Source organism: Ceratotherium simum, chromosome 21 (genome assembly GCF_057802395.1).
Source record: "Ceratotherium simum simum isolate JZ-2026a chromosome 21, ASM5780239v1, whole genome shotgun sequence".
In the NCBI taxonomy this organism is placed as follows: domain Eukaryota; kingdom Metazoa; phylum Chordata; class Mammalia; order Perissodactyla; family Rhinocerotidae; genus Ceratotherium; species Ceratotherium simum.
Window position 1 is genome coordinate 17,948,848 of NC_141920.1, and position 13,896 is coordinate 17,962,743.

Sequence of the window (13,896 nt, forward strand, 5' to 3'; positions counted from 1 at the left end):
TCAGAGTTATAGGGTGGGCTCAGAAGGCTGATTTTTCCCAAGGTAGAACTCAGGAAAGCTTTAAATGACTTGAGGATATTCTCTCTTGGGGATTCTTGATGATTCAGAAGGGACTATTACAAGGGTCTTCTCTTTGCTGCGCCAGGTGGGGGCACCTGGCTGTGGTCTCTCCCGAGGTCCTCTAGGCGGGTCACTAATGGAGCTGAGGTCTGGAGTGGGGTCAGAGGGAGCGCCTGAGTCCAAAGAGAGCAACGTGTGGCCCATGTGACTGCACGTGACCTTGAGCCACCAGGCCAGTGAGCGGAGAGGGAGGAAGCTGGCCTTGCCGGGCGAGGCCTGTTGACTGAGGCTCAGGGTGTGTGGCTGCTTCTCTTTCTTTTTTCCTCTGAAAAAATTATATGTTAAAAATAAGTCACTTTCAGAAGAAGAGATTTTTAGAAAGCCAGATATTCCTGCAGTGGTTAGTGGTCACTTGGGCATTATGGCTCGGGAACTAGGAATGAAGTGTTTGGAGTAGGACTGCTGGATACAAATCCCAATCGGGTCAATTCCTGGCTGTGGGATTTGGGGCACATTATCTACCTGGTTCTCAGTTTCATTGAGCATCAAATGCAGGTAGTTACAGTATCTGTCTCATGAGGCTCTTTGAGAGTTAAATGAGATAATCCATAGAGATGCCTAGCACAGCACACAGCACATAGTAGGACTCAGTGCTAGCTGCTATCATTATTGCTCCCACTTTACAGATGAGGAAGGGGAGGCTCAGAGATTTTCTCTGATCCACCAAGTTCGCAAAGAAAGTGTCAGACCTGAGCCATGTGTCATCTTTTGATGCCAAGTCTTACATTCCTGACACTTTACCAGACTCCAGTCCATTCATTCATTCATTCATTCATTCATGAGGCGTTTATTGAGTTTCCCTCCGGCTCTCAAGCATCAAACTGCTAGGCTCTTTGATGAGTCCTGAGGTTTCAGTGGAAAGAAAATGGACACACACGTCCTGCCCTGGTGGACTTAGACTGGTGGTAGGAAGACAGAAAATAAACAAGTAAATGAGTAAATAACAATTTCAGAGTTAGTATGGGGTTTGAGCAACAACCCCATTGAGCAGAAGCAAGGTGGTGTGATAGAGAAGAATTGGAGAAGGGGGGAGGCTATTTCCCACTGAGTGTTCTCTGACAAGGTGGCATTTGATTTTCAATGTGGAAGATGCGCATGAAGCTACGTGAAGCCACGTGGCCTGCTAGTGCAAGAATGTTCCAGGCATGGGGAACAGCAGTGCAAAGACCTTGAGGCCGTCCAGGGCTTGGCTTGGGCTTCAGAGGCCTTTGGAAGATGACCCAGCTCCTGCCAGAAAGCAGTGTAAGGCCATCCTTTTGTGTAGAGGACACCTTTCCTCACCTTTCCCAGCAGATCTAAAGTTTCCCTGAGATGGGTTATGACCTGCGGTCATCTCTTTCTTTCACTGCGCCCTCAAAAATAAAACTGAAAAAGACATCGCCGTTGTGCGAGAAAAGATGAAAGATGCTATTCTGGCTTCTGAGTGGGCAGAGCTCTGGCCCGGGGCCAGGAGAGCTGGGTTCCGTCCCAGCTCTGCACCCCTCTCTGCAGCCTTGTCCTTTTTATGTCTGCTTCCCCACCTGTAAAATTAGGAGCTGAGCCAGATGACCCCTTCCCTCTTCAAACCTGGGAGAGCAGCCGAATCCCTGAATCTGCTCCTGGGCTGTTTTTTGGGAAAAAAAAGCCTTGCTGGGTTGGGTGGGGCTGCCTTTCAGGCTGGTGGACTCGCCAGCTGGTCTCCAGATTGAGCCATCTTCACTTTTCTGAAGGTGATCGTGCTCTCCCCTGCCCACCCCCCCGCTCCTTGGCAGGTTGAAGCTGTGTGCTGACCCCACACAGGGGCTCCTCCTTCGCTCTTTCCTCCAGGTCACCATGCGTAGCAGCATCTGCTGCGATGTTGCCTGGGGCAGAGAAGCCTGCTCTCCTCCATGGTCTCTCGGGTCTTCATGCAAACCGGTGCCTGGGAGGGCTGGCATGTGTGAGAAGACAGAAACCTGCCTGCCACATCCCGCTGTGTTCTCTTCTTGTACAACATACAGATGTACCAGACCGAGGCCCACTACAGACCACGCGGAGAAGCTGGTCTGAGCAGAGGCTTCTATTTCCAGAGGACGCCTGACACTCCTTGTGTCAAATGTAGCCGGGTAACATGGTGGAGGACACAGTTACCATTTTATAGGGTTGGAAATCCAAGTGCCCTTCAAGAGGGTTTAACTTATTGCCTTCTGTTACATGGGAAGAATCTCTGGCCCGAGAGGTTAGGTGAGTTGCCCAAGGTCACACAGCAGTAAGTGGTGAAAGAAGCTGGAATTTACAATGCAGATTAATAGTTTATCACAATAGGCTCCGCTGAACCACACAGGATATGGTGGGCAAGCCTAGATAGTTCCTTTAAAATGTTTTGTTTGTTTTTGAGATTATGCAAACTGAACTCATATAACATAGCTATCTTTCCCATTTCTAATTTATACATTGGGATTAAACATTAATTTAACAATTACTTATTTGGTACCTACTGTGTGTCAGGCACTGTTCCAAGTCTTCACAAATGTTAAATGTACCAGATCCTCATAACAACCGGAAGAGACAGGCACTGTTAATATCCTGGTTTTACAGATGGGGAAGTTGAGGCACATAGAGGTTAAATAACTTGGCCAAGGTCACAGGGTTTAAAAAAAAAAATAGCAGAGGTGGGATGTTGGCTCCAGAGTCCATGCTTTTAACCCCTACCTACGTATGTCTCACTGGGCAAAGAGCATCATCCAGCACCCAAAGTGGGCGTCCGAGGGCCGCTAATCTCATTGAACCCGTTAGTTTACAGATGGAAAAAGTGGGGCCTAGAAAGGGCATGAGAGCGTTGGATCAGGTTCCAGAACGTCGCTGTTCCTGTCAGCCCTGCTTTTCTTTTCCTGCTTCACTGCGCCGCCTTGGAAGTCAAAACAAGTCTCTGATCTAGAAGGCGCCCAGCAGCAAGTTCATTATTCTCCCTTGAAGTCCCTTCACTAACTTCCACCTTTGTTGTTTTCATTCCTGGATTTATTATAATGGGCCAAATTAACCTGAGTTGCCTCACGGAGTCGCTGGGAGAAAGAACCAAATGAGGAGATCAGACGCTCTTTCCCTGGTCCTTGGGGAACGCCCAAGCCATCAGAGAGACATCATCTTATTTATAATAAATTCACTGTTCAAAGAGCTTTAAAACGTTTTTTTCTATTAGGAGTATTGTTTCTATCTGTTGAGTCCATGAGTGTTTGACATTGGATGACTTTATAAAACATTCTACTAATTGGATTTGTTAAAGCAAATAAATCAAACACTAATTGGAACGTGCCCTGCCATTATTTTTGCTTACTGAATTAGATATAATGGTGTGAAGGCCTTCTTATCATATTTGTGCACTTACTTAAACACCCCCCTGGCACACTGTTCTGCAAATTCAATTAGATATTCAAAAAAGGAATTCAATTTATGCGAGGCTGGTTTACGTTCATTCCGGGGGCAAGACTTGCTTACCCTCGATAGGCTGTTCATGATTAATAAGCCCCACTTAGATATTGCCCTGCCTTCAAAGCATTTGACGGCACGAAGGTGGAATCTTGATAAACCAGAGGTTGGGGTACTTTATCATTAGAGTGCGTGTGTCCGCAGAGCAGGGCTGGCTGCATGAGTGTGTGACTTGTGCTGTTGCACGGGGGCTGATACTTGCTTAGTTTCATGCTCTGCTGTGGTCATCTTGAAATTCTTAATGGTTTTTAAGCAAGAGGCTCTGCATTTGTTTTGCACTGGGCCCCACACATTTTGGAGCTATCTGCTTTGGTTCTCAGACCTTCTGGCTAAGGAAGAAGTCTTTGGTTTGAGTCTCAGCTCTGCCCCTGATTGCCTGTGTTGTGTTGAGTATGTCATCCACACTGACCTTGGTTTCCTCATCTGTGAAGTGGGGTTACTACTCCTTACCCATGGAGAACACGTGCTATAATGTAAGTAAAGTGCTTATTTAAATTTAGGGAGCTGTTGTGCTTCTCTTAAGAATCCCTCATCCTACAGGCCAGGAGCGTAACATCGAAAGATAGTGGGAGACACATTCCCCCCTCCACTTTCCCAGAGGAAAGAGAAAGCATTCTCCAGCCGAGAAATGGGAAGGAGGTGTTGAAAGCACATGACATCAAACATGCAAATGGAGAAATGTGATACTTTTCTGTAACTGCGTTAAGATTGGAAATTTTTAGGAGATAAAAGGTCAGTAAACTACAGCCTGCAGGCCCATTTTGGAACTCCACTGGTTTTCACACAGCCCACAAACGAAGAATCGTCTTTACATTTTTAGAAAATCAAAAGAATATCGTTTTGTGACATGAAAATCGTATGAAATTCAAATATTTAAATATTTTTGAAATAAAGTCAATAAATATTTATTAGAATACAATGGTGTCCGTTCTTTTTGTATGGTTTGTGGCTGCTTCTGTACTACAATGGTGTTGCAGAGTCGTTGTGACAGAGGCTGGGTGGCCTGCAGAGGTGGGGAGAATAATAAGAGGGCTCCCAAGATTCCGGCCCCTGGTGTCCATACCCTGTACAATCCCCATCCCGTGGGTGGGACTGTGACTAGGATGGATTCCACTCCCATGATTAGATTATTTTAGTGACAAAGGTGAAGGAATTTTGCAGGTGTAATTAAGGTCCCAAATCGGTTGACTTTAGTTAATTAAAAAGGAGCTGATCATGGATGGGCCTGATTGAATCATGTGAGCCCTTAAAAAGATCTGAACTCTGCCCAAAGAAAGAGAGTTGAGACGTGAGAGGGTTCATGGAGGGGCCAGGTGGCCAGGAACTGTGGGTGGCTTCTAGGGGCCGAGGATGGCCCTGGATGACAGCCAGCCGGAGAACACAGACCTCAATCCTATAACTACAAGGAACTGAATTCTGCCAAATGCTTCCTGAGTGTCAAAGAGGACCTGAGTCCCAGAAAGGAATGCAGTTCCCCTGACACCTTGACTTCAGCCTTGTGAGGCCCTGAGAAGAGAACCCAACCCAGCCTTGCCTGGACTCCTGACCTGCAGAAACCGTGAGATAAGAAATGGGTGTTGTTTTAAGCCCCTAAGTTTGTGGTAATTTGTTGTGGAGCTATAGAAAACCACCACACCTGCAAAGTGAAAATATTTACTGTCTGGCCTTATACAGAAAGTTTCCCAACTGCCAAGGTAAAAAATAATAAAACCACTTATATGACATCACCCTTTCCTGTGTCCCCTAACCATTTAGTCCTACTACATCCTGAGTCTGTCTGAATGTCCCTTGTGTGAGCTCCCTACGCATTGAGGATGACCATGGGAGGCCGGACTCCCCCTTACCCCGTCGCCCACCGTGCACCCTCCAGCCTTCCTGCCTGACTCGGAGCCCCCAACTCCATTCCTTCTCTTCCCCACCAAGGGGCGGAGCCTGTCCCTATGCCTTGACCTCCAAGATTGCAGACGGGCATCTGGGGCCCAGGTGCTGATTTGGGGGCAGAAGGCACGCAGGCTGGCTCAATGCCACTGTCACAGGGGTTGGGCAAGAGCTGTACAGCCACCATGTCCCTCAACCAGAACTTCCTTTCAAGATGAGGGTCGCCTTCCCAGTTCATCGCCGTGATGTAATGGGTAGACTGAGCTGGTCTGGGTTCAAAGCCTCCCCTTGCCACTTGTGATCTGTGTGATCTTGGGCTAGTTTTTTAACCTTTTTATGCCTCAGTTTCTTTATCTGTAAAATGGGGGAGAACAATTGTATCTATCTCGTGGGTTGATTGTGGTAATTAAATGAGCTAATATTGGTAAACGCTTAGAACAGTGCCTGGCGTGTAGTTCAGCACCTGATGCTGAGTGTTGCTTACTGTTACTATCACTGAGATCTAGCGGGGATTTATAGCTTTCTCTCTCCATCTCTTTGACCTTGCACCATGACTACCTGGTGCTGCCAATAATTATGCCCACTTCCCGTGCTCACACCCTGCTCACAGTTTAATCCTGAGCAGTCTCCCCTCCCCTTCTGGACCTGTTGCTAATACTCACATTTCTCCTCTAATGGCTCCTTGGCCTGTCCATGTCTCACCTCACTCTTCTCCTTATTTGGTGGCCTGATGATTTCTCCTTGGTTCATCCTTTGACTTCCCTTCACTCTCTGGATTCAGACTTTCCATCTATACAGGGCCTTTGCGGGATCATGGTAAATACTCTTAAAAGGTCCAGTCTGAGCTCTGAGCCCCAAGTTCCTGCTACAAGGCCTCCAGCAGGTTCACCCTGACCCCAGAGAGAAGCCCAATGGAAGATGGACAAGAGCACCCTCTGGGGGCCCCAGCCTGGCTCCTCTATGTGAGTGCTGGTCCATTTTTAACGTATTCAGCCATTCATTGAGCAATAAAGAACAAGCATCTATTATGGGCTAGATGCTGAGTAAAGAGACATGTGGCACATCCCTGCTTTCTTGGAGCTTTGGGGCCTGAAGTTGGAGGGATAGTCTTGTGGTCTCATCCCCCTGTCCCCCAGGGCTAGAGGAACCCTCAGAGCACCATGAGGCGGATATTGAGGGGGCTACTAGGGCTTTCAGTTCCAGTTATATATGCCAGGGGAGAGGGCATTTCTGTGCATCCTCATAATGGTAGATCGCCTTGGTGTCTGGTCATATTTGCCAAAATTATGAGCTCTGCCAGAAGGGGTACTGGCCATGTAGAGCAACTGAAGGCAAATTTCCACTTTTGTTTGGATGTTTTATCCAGTTTTCTCTCTTCACTTAGCTCCACCACTGGATATTACAGGCACAGCTTTCTTTTCTGGGAGCAGCAGGATGAGACTGGGATTCTGTGAACACACAGAGTATTCTAAGAGGGGCAGGATTGGAGCAATGGACAGTGCTTGGGCTTTGGTATCCCTAAGGCTGATGTCTTGCTCCACTGCTTCATGCGGGTTAGTTAACTTCTCTGAGCCCGTGATACTGTGTCTGTAAAATGGGTACAATCAGAATGACAGAGCTGGTGGTAAGGGTTACATGTTCAACTATCAAAAAAAAAGAGATGTTCTTATTCTTATCACTGTATGTGATGTCACTCTTTGCCTGAGATTCCTAGCTGGGCATGTCCCTTAGCAGCTCTGATGACAAGTTTCCATGTGTCAAATGAGGAGAGCAATACTTCTTTCTTAGAGCAGGTGTTGGCAAACTCCGGCCCCTGGGTAGAATCTGGCCCACCACCTGTTTTTATAAGTAAAGTTTTATTGGAACACAGCCACATCCATTTGTTCGTGTATTGTCTATGGCTACTTTTGTACTACAATGGCAGAGTTGAGAAGTAGCTGTGACAGAGACTGTGTGGCCACAAAGCTGAAAATATTTACTATCTGGTCCTCTATAGAAAAAGTTTGTTCACCCCTGTCTTAGAGAGTGGTGGTGGCTGGACTTACCTCCATTTGTATACATGCATATATAAATACACACTTCCCTAGCTCAACTACAGTGCCTGGCATATTGCAGAAGCCCAACAAATCTTTGGTTCCTCTTCTGAACTTAATTTTGTTCAAGAATACACAGGATCGTATCTGAAAAATGCAGAGGCAGACACATTTATATTTTTATTGGATTCTATTCCTCTCTCATTTTCCAAAGAAGAGCTCATGTTTAAAAAAAAAATTCTGATTGGCACTCTAAACTTTATTTATGCTTTAATGTATCCTAAAGTATGTATCCTGCACTATTTTTACTTCCCTTACAGATGCTGATGTGCTATACATTACTGAACCCAAATGGATTTTCAATATCCAATTTCCTTGCTACAGTTTTCCATTTCTCTGTTGACTTTTTATACTTGACTCACGGCGGAGCATCTGGGGCCTTTGCCACATTCTGACCTCCACCTGTCCAGGGAAATAGCTCCTCTGTGCAAGTGCAGGGAGGTAGTGATGGGTCCTCAGCCTGTGGCTGCACTGCCCTGTCTTCCCCAAACCAGGTGCTCTGGAGACTTAGCCCGATTCCTGGGGTGAGGGGAGGTTTACGAGGTTTTTGTTTCCCTAAAAATGTTTGTGATGGGGGTTGACATCAGTTAAATAGGGCCACTGACTCTTTAAAATGGAATCAGGTGAGCATCGAAATGTGTATCTTTTGGAAATCTCTCCAACCATAAGTCTTCCCTAAGTAGCCTGGTGTAAATGCCTGAAGAGATGGCTGGGTGTCTTTTCTGTCACGTGTTATGGCCCTAAGGAATGGCACCAAGACAGATAAACGTAATTTTTGAAAGAGCTAGAAGAGGTGCAATGAGACTCAGGATCACGGGTTTGACTATTCCATGCTGTGGGTCCACGGGAAGCTTGTCTTTCCTTCCTTCTCCTCCCCTTAGTGGCTCTCAGTAGCCAGTCCTTGGCCTGGCGGCATGGCTCTGCATCTCTGTGGCTCCTGAGAGTTCCTAGTTCTTTCGGAGTCTCTGGAATCCTTAACCTTTGCCACTGGCAGTTTCCTTAATGATCCATCTTGCACACCAGAAAATGAAGACTCAGACATGAGGAAGGAATGTGAGTAAAGGGGGCTGTATGCAGCTGGCAATGTAGGTTGCCATCAGGGTATATAATCTTGAGCTCATAACCACTCTGTTTCTCAATATGTTGGTTGAGGGGAAGAAAATTCATGGAGGATTGCTTAAAAAATACTTTCTAAGTATATTTTCTCTCCTGAATAGCTTTTAAAACTTATTTCTGAGTCAATCCAGACCAACAGGGAGCAGATCTCTAGACTGAATCATATTAGGCCCCACGAGTTGCTTTTCCTGAATTGTATGTTTAGGTGATGCTATCAATTTATAGTGAGAATGATTATGAGAAATAGCCTCATGAAATTGGCCATGCACCCCTCATATGGATGTTGTTTCAGATATTGTTCTTTATGGGGTATGGGATTTCTGTTACCAGTACCCCTGTGGGGACGTTCTTGTGTGATCTGAGCACCTGGAATGGTTGTAATTTTCCTGAGCAATTTGGCTTTTATTGTATGAACGCAGAGTGCCAGTATCGAACAGATTTTCCTTTTTCTATTGGCCACTGGAAGCTCAGAGCCAAATATGTAACTCCTTTTTAGCAGGCGGACATGTAGGAATTTGAAGCATGGACTTGCAACTCTCTCCTTCTGTCCTGCTTTTCTTTCTTTTCCTGTCCTCAAATTGCTTTTTGCCATCATGCTTAACAGGCTGTATTTCCCGCTTCTGTGTTTATCAGTCTACTATGGCTGGACTAGAGTTGATGGTGGGTAGATCAATAACTAGTTAGACAGCATCCTTTGAATGGGGTCTCTGAGCTTCATCACATCTCTATGCAAGTGTTTTTTGCACCTTGAGTGTGTGCTGTGTGGTTGTCTTTCCCTCTACTCTGCAAACTATGTGAGGGTAAGAATCATACCTGTGGATTCTGTGCACCTGCACAGAACTCGTAAAAAAGATCTCCGTTAAATGTTTCTAGAATAAGCGAGGGAATGGATTCAAATGGGAGAGACCCAACCACCTTGGAAGCCCTTTATCTGCCTGATCCCCTCTAATGACCTTGTGAGTGAAAGGCTTGGTCCTTGATTTGGGGGAATACATTCTCTCTGTGGTCTGTTAGAAAGAGCATGGGTTCTGCACTTGGGTCACCATGGATTTAATCTTGGCTCCAACACTTTCCTTCTCTGGGATCTGAGCAGGTCACTTAACCCCACAATGCATCAACTTTCTTATACTTAAAGTAGGGATAAAAATCTACTTCACAAAGTTGTAAGGAGTAAGTGAAAGCAAACGATATAGAATATGTAATTAGTGCCTAGTATATTGCCTGGCATGGAGCAAATGCTCCAGAGAGTATGCTTCTTATATTAGTCAGGATATGCAAGGTTCTGCTATGCTAACGACTAACCCCTAAGATGTCAGTGGTGTAAAACAAGAAAAGTTGATATTTTGCTTCTGAAAAGTTGAATGCTAATATCACCAGTCAAGTGACTCTCTGGATGACTTTCCTCCAATGATCAGGGATCTAGAATCTTTCTTCCTTTGATGCCATTGCCGTTAACTACAACTTTGAAGGTCCTCACAGCAGAGCAGATGAGAAGTATTGCTTGTACGAGATTGTTTTGATGGGCTAGTCCTGCAAATAGTGGATATCACTTTGTGACATATTTCCAGGGTTTACCACATGGTCTTCCCTAGACGCAGGTGGCCTAGAAACATAGTGTTCTTGTGTGCGTAAGAGAGAAGACCCAAACAGTTTGCCATGCACATAGCATTGTCTTGGCCACACTCTCCTTCCCTAGCCCTGGAGGCCCATCTCAGTTTAGGATGCTCAGTCAGCTCTTCCAATGAACACTTGAGATGCTGCAGGCTCCCCTTGCTTATCCATTCCAGCACATCAGGATCTGTTGTTGATACCATTGACCTAATTCATCCGTCTCCCACAGGCTGGGCTCCGGTGAGATGATGGCAATGTAGGGAAAGGTGGTTGGCCCTCTTAGAGCAACTGGAATTGCTGCTGCTACTGTTTTTTAATTTTTAGATGGAGTATGTTGTGTTTTTATATCTGGGGCATTCGCTCTGCTGTTCTGGCCAGAGAAGGCTTATAGAAGAAGTGAGTTTTGGAAGATGTTTAGAATTTGTCAGACGGGCACTGTGGGGAAGGAGCTTTCTGGGTTGAAGAGACAAGGATGAGACTTGAAAGAGCAGGTCCAGCTCAGAGACTGCTGTGGGCCCCTGTTGCTCGAGTACAGCTTGGTTTGTGTCTGGCATCCCATTAGCATTTATTGGTTCATTCATTAAACAAATGTTTATTAACCCCCTACTATGTGCCAGCACTGCTCCCAGCTCCTCTGAAGCTTACTGTCTAGTGGAAGCTTCACTTCCACTACAAAGCGGTTGATTGCCTCTGTATTTACCTTTCAAAGGTCATCCTTTTCCACTATTTCTGGGATGAAATCTCCTCTGTCATCTGCTCCTAACCTTCCCTCTTGTCTCCTGGGTCTTCCATCCTTGCCTGTTGACCCTTGTCAATCCACACTGGTCATTGCCTTTCTTCCCTCAATTCCCCAAGGCACCGGCGACACATGGCTGTCCTGTGCAGCCAGCTCTCACTGAGGAGTTGGGTGTGGTGGAGGGACGTTACAGCACAAGACAGGGACCTGTTCCCAGTTCCTGGTCAGAAAGGCTTCCTGTACCATTTCAGCTTAGTGTTCCTCTCACCGCCCCAGCTGCAGCCTTCATAGCACGTACTGAGTGTTCATTAGTTTACTTGTTTACTATCAGCCTATATCACTAAATAATGAGAGCATGGCTCTTTTGTAAACCACTGTACAGCTAGGACCTAGTACTCTGTTGGATCTACACCAAGAGCTCAATTAAATAATTGTTGAACTACTGAATGAATAAATGAAAGCAAACAGATATTTTAGTTCCTACCAATGCATCAACCACTTCCCATCACAGGAAATTTCTCACTGGCCATCACCTTCTATAGGTTTCTGCTTTTCATTTTGTTTCTTGCTCCCCTCTCTCCCTCTCCTTTTCTTTTCTCTCTCGCTGTCTACATAAAACACCCCAAATTCGTGTTACTGTCTGCAAAGCTATTTAATACTCGCAACTCAAGGCCCAACCCCTGCCCTCCCGAAATAGGTCCAGCCCTCCTTCCCCTGGCTTGAGACTCATTAGGGTGCTAAAGGCCAACTCTTCTGGGTTCCCATACCCAGCAAGAAAGGATAGTGGAGAGAGCTTTGACATCACAGGTTTAGCAATGTTGTGACCAAAGTCTGTATCAAATCTGTCAACAGATTAAAGTCCTCCACTCAGCATAGGAAATCCCAGGTCTGGGGTGCAGAGAAGGGGTTTTGTACTTTGTAGCTGATGGAGATGATGGTGTGATGTTGCCTGAGGCTGCAGACACAGGCAGACGCTAGTGAGGGATGGTTTCTGTACACGAATCAGAACCACGTTTGGACGTGTGATGGGGAACCAATGGGTGTTTAAGGGGGGGAGATATGATGTGATGAAATCTAAGCATCACGAAGACCAGGAAAGGGCAGTGGAAAAGATGGACTGGGCTTTGAAATGGGTCTGGGGGCCCGTTCAGGAGGCTGCTGTAGAGCTCAGTCCTGGCGCCGCCTCCCTGCCTCTGTGTGTCTTGCCTGGTCACCTCGGGATGCCTTCCTCCCGCTCTTGACTCCTGGAGAGGCTCACATCCTTCATAGCCCTGATCAGTTCTCCTCCTCCAGAATATCGTGGGCTCCTGTTTCTCTGGACGGAGCATTTCCTAGTTGGAGCCCTGATTCTACACTCCACATCTCTCTCAGGGTCACCTGGAGGGGCTTACAGCCCATAGCGTTTGCTTAGTAAATTCATGTCAAAATCGAATTGACACAGCTTATTGTAAAATGGTGGGTGGCTTGGACTTTAAAGTTAAAGGGAGAAGCTTTAAACACTATCAACATTGACCTGATTACCTGCCAGATGCATGGTTGTCTCATTCTTCATAGTTTGATTTTTACTCCATGAAACACGATTTTTCAAAAATTGCTTTCACAGGGAAGGAGGTGGCCGTTGAGAATTTATTCTGCACCAGTTACTTTTTATATGTTATTCCATTTAGTCCTCATGACATTTCTGTCAGATGGATCTTTCCCTCCATGTTACAGGTGAGGAAACTGAGTCACAGACAGGTGAAGCATCTGGCTCAAGCTGACCCAGCTTCGCAAGCTGAGATTTGTATCTAGTTTTGCTAGACTCCAAAGCTAGTGCTCTCTGCTGCCTCTTGGCATCTCTCCGTGTTGCAGGCAGCAATTACTGAGGCATGCCCTGGCATTCATTTTTCCTACTTAGAATGAGTCGTTGTTGTTTACTTTCTCAGGAAGGAAGATTGAAATCAATGTAACTAGCCTTATTAACTTTTTTAAATAGGGGGACCTGCAGATGCCAGCGCCTTTCCTGAGAGTGCCAAAGCAAATATAGAAATCCAATTTGCTCGCCTTTTTTTTTTTTTAATCTTCTCCAGAGTTTAAAATTCAAAGCTGTAAATGAAGAGCCGATGAGACAGGGTTAACGAACCAAGCCTCAGACACGAGGATGTATTTACCCATCTCTCTTTTGTCTGCAGGCGGCTGTTCCTTTGATGAGCACTACAGCAACTGTGGTTATAGCGTGGCCCTGGGGACCAATGGGTTTACCTGGGAGCAGATTAACACGTGGGAGAAACCAATGCTGGACCCAGCGGTGCCTACAGGTACGTGACCCACTGTGTTTGGGGCTGTGATGGTAGCTTTTACAATGACTTGTGGGGAACATCTTTCTTATGGATTGAGCTGTCTGAGAAGGCAATAGATAACTTTGTTGGTAGTGAGTTCCCCATCCTCAAAGGTATGCAAACCAATACCTGAATGAATTCTTAAGGATGTGGAGGAATCATATGCCACTTGGATTCAGGGACCTCTAGGATTGCTTTTAGCTTTGAGATCTAAGCTTTGGCTACAAGTAGGGCATCACTGGGTTTTACTTGGGAGCCTGAAAGTTGTGGGATTTTAGGGGAAGAAAGAGCTTCTGAAGAATTTGAGATTGTTCCTTTCCTTCCAGGCCACATAGACGCAGCTTGTATATATGTAGGGAAATTTCTATAGTCCAAATATTACTCATAAAGTCAATGTCCTGATATCCTGAATGCCACGCTTATCCTTAACTAATGGGGCTGAAGGCCTAATGTACACTCCTGATGGATACCTGCGTGAGCTAGGCCTATGGGAGTTCCGTCTGATGTATCCTAGGGAACGGACACCTGGAGGAGGTATACTCATGAGAACGCATTTAGGGTGGGGTATGCCTGGGTGAGT

The 13,896-nt window shown here is 46.0% G+C and overlaps 1 protein-coding gene across 1 annotated transcript in view; it reads left to right on the forward strand.

Moving 5' to 3' along the window:
* PTPRT (protein tyrosine phosphatase receptor type T) overlaps positions 1 to 13,896 on the forward strand; it is a 1,015,836-nt gene that overhangs the window by 262,847 nt on the left and 739,093 nt on the right. Inside the window, exon 2 of the mRNA XM_087445249.1 lies at positions 13,170 to 13,295. Coding sequence (XP_087301375.1) covers positions 13,170 to 13,295 — 126 coding nt within the window. The remainder of the gene's footprint in view (positions 1 to 13,169; positions 13,296 to 13,896) is intronic.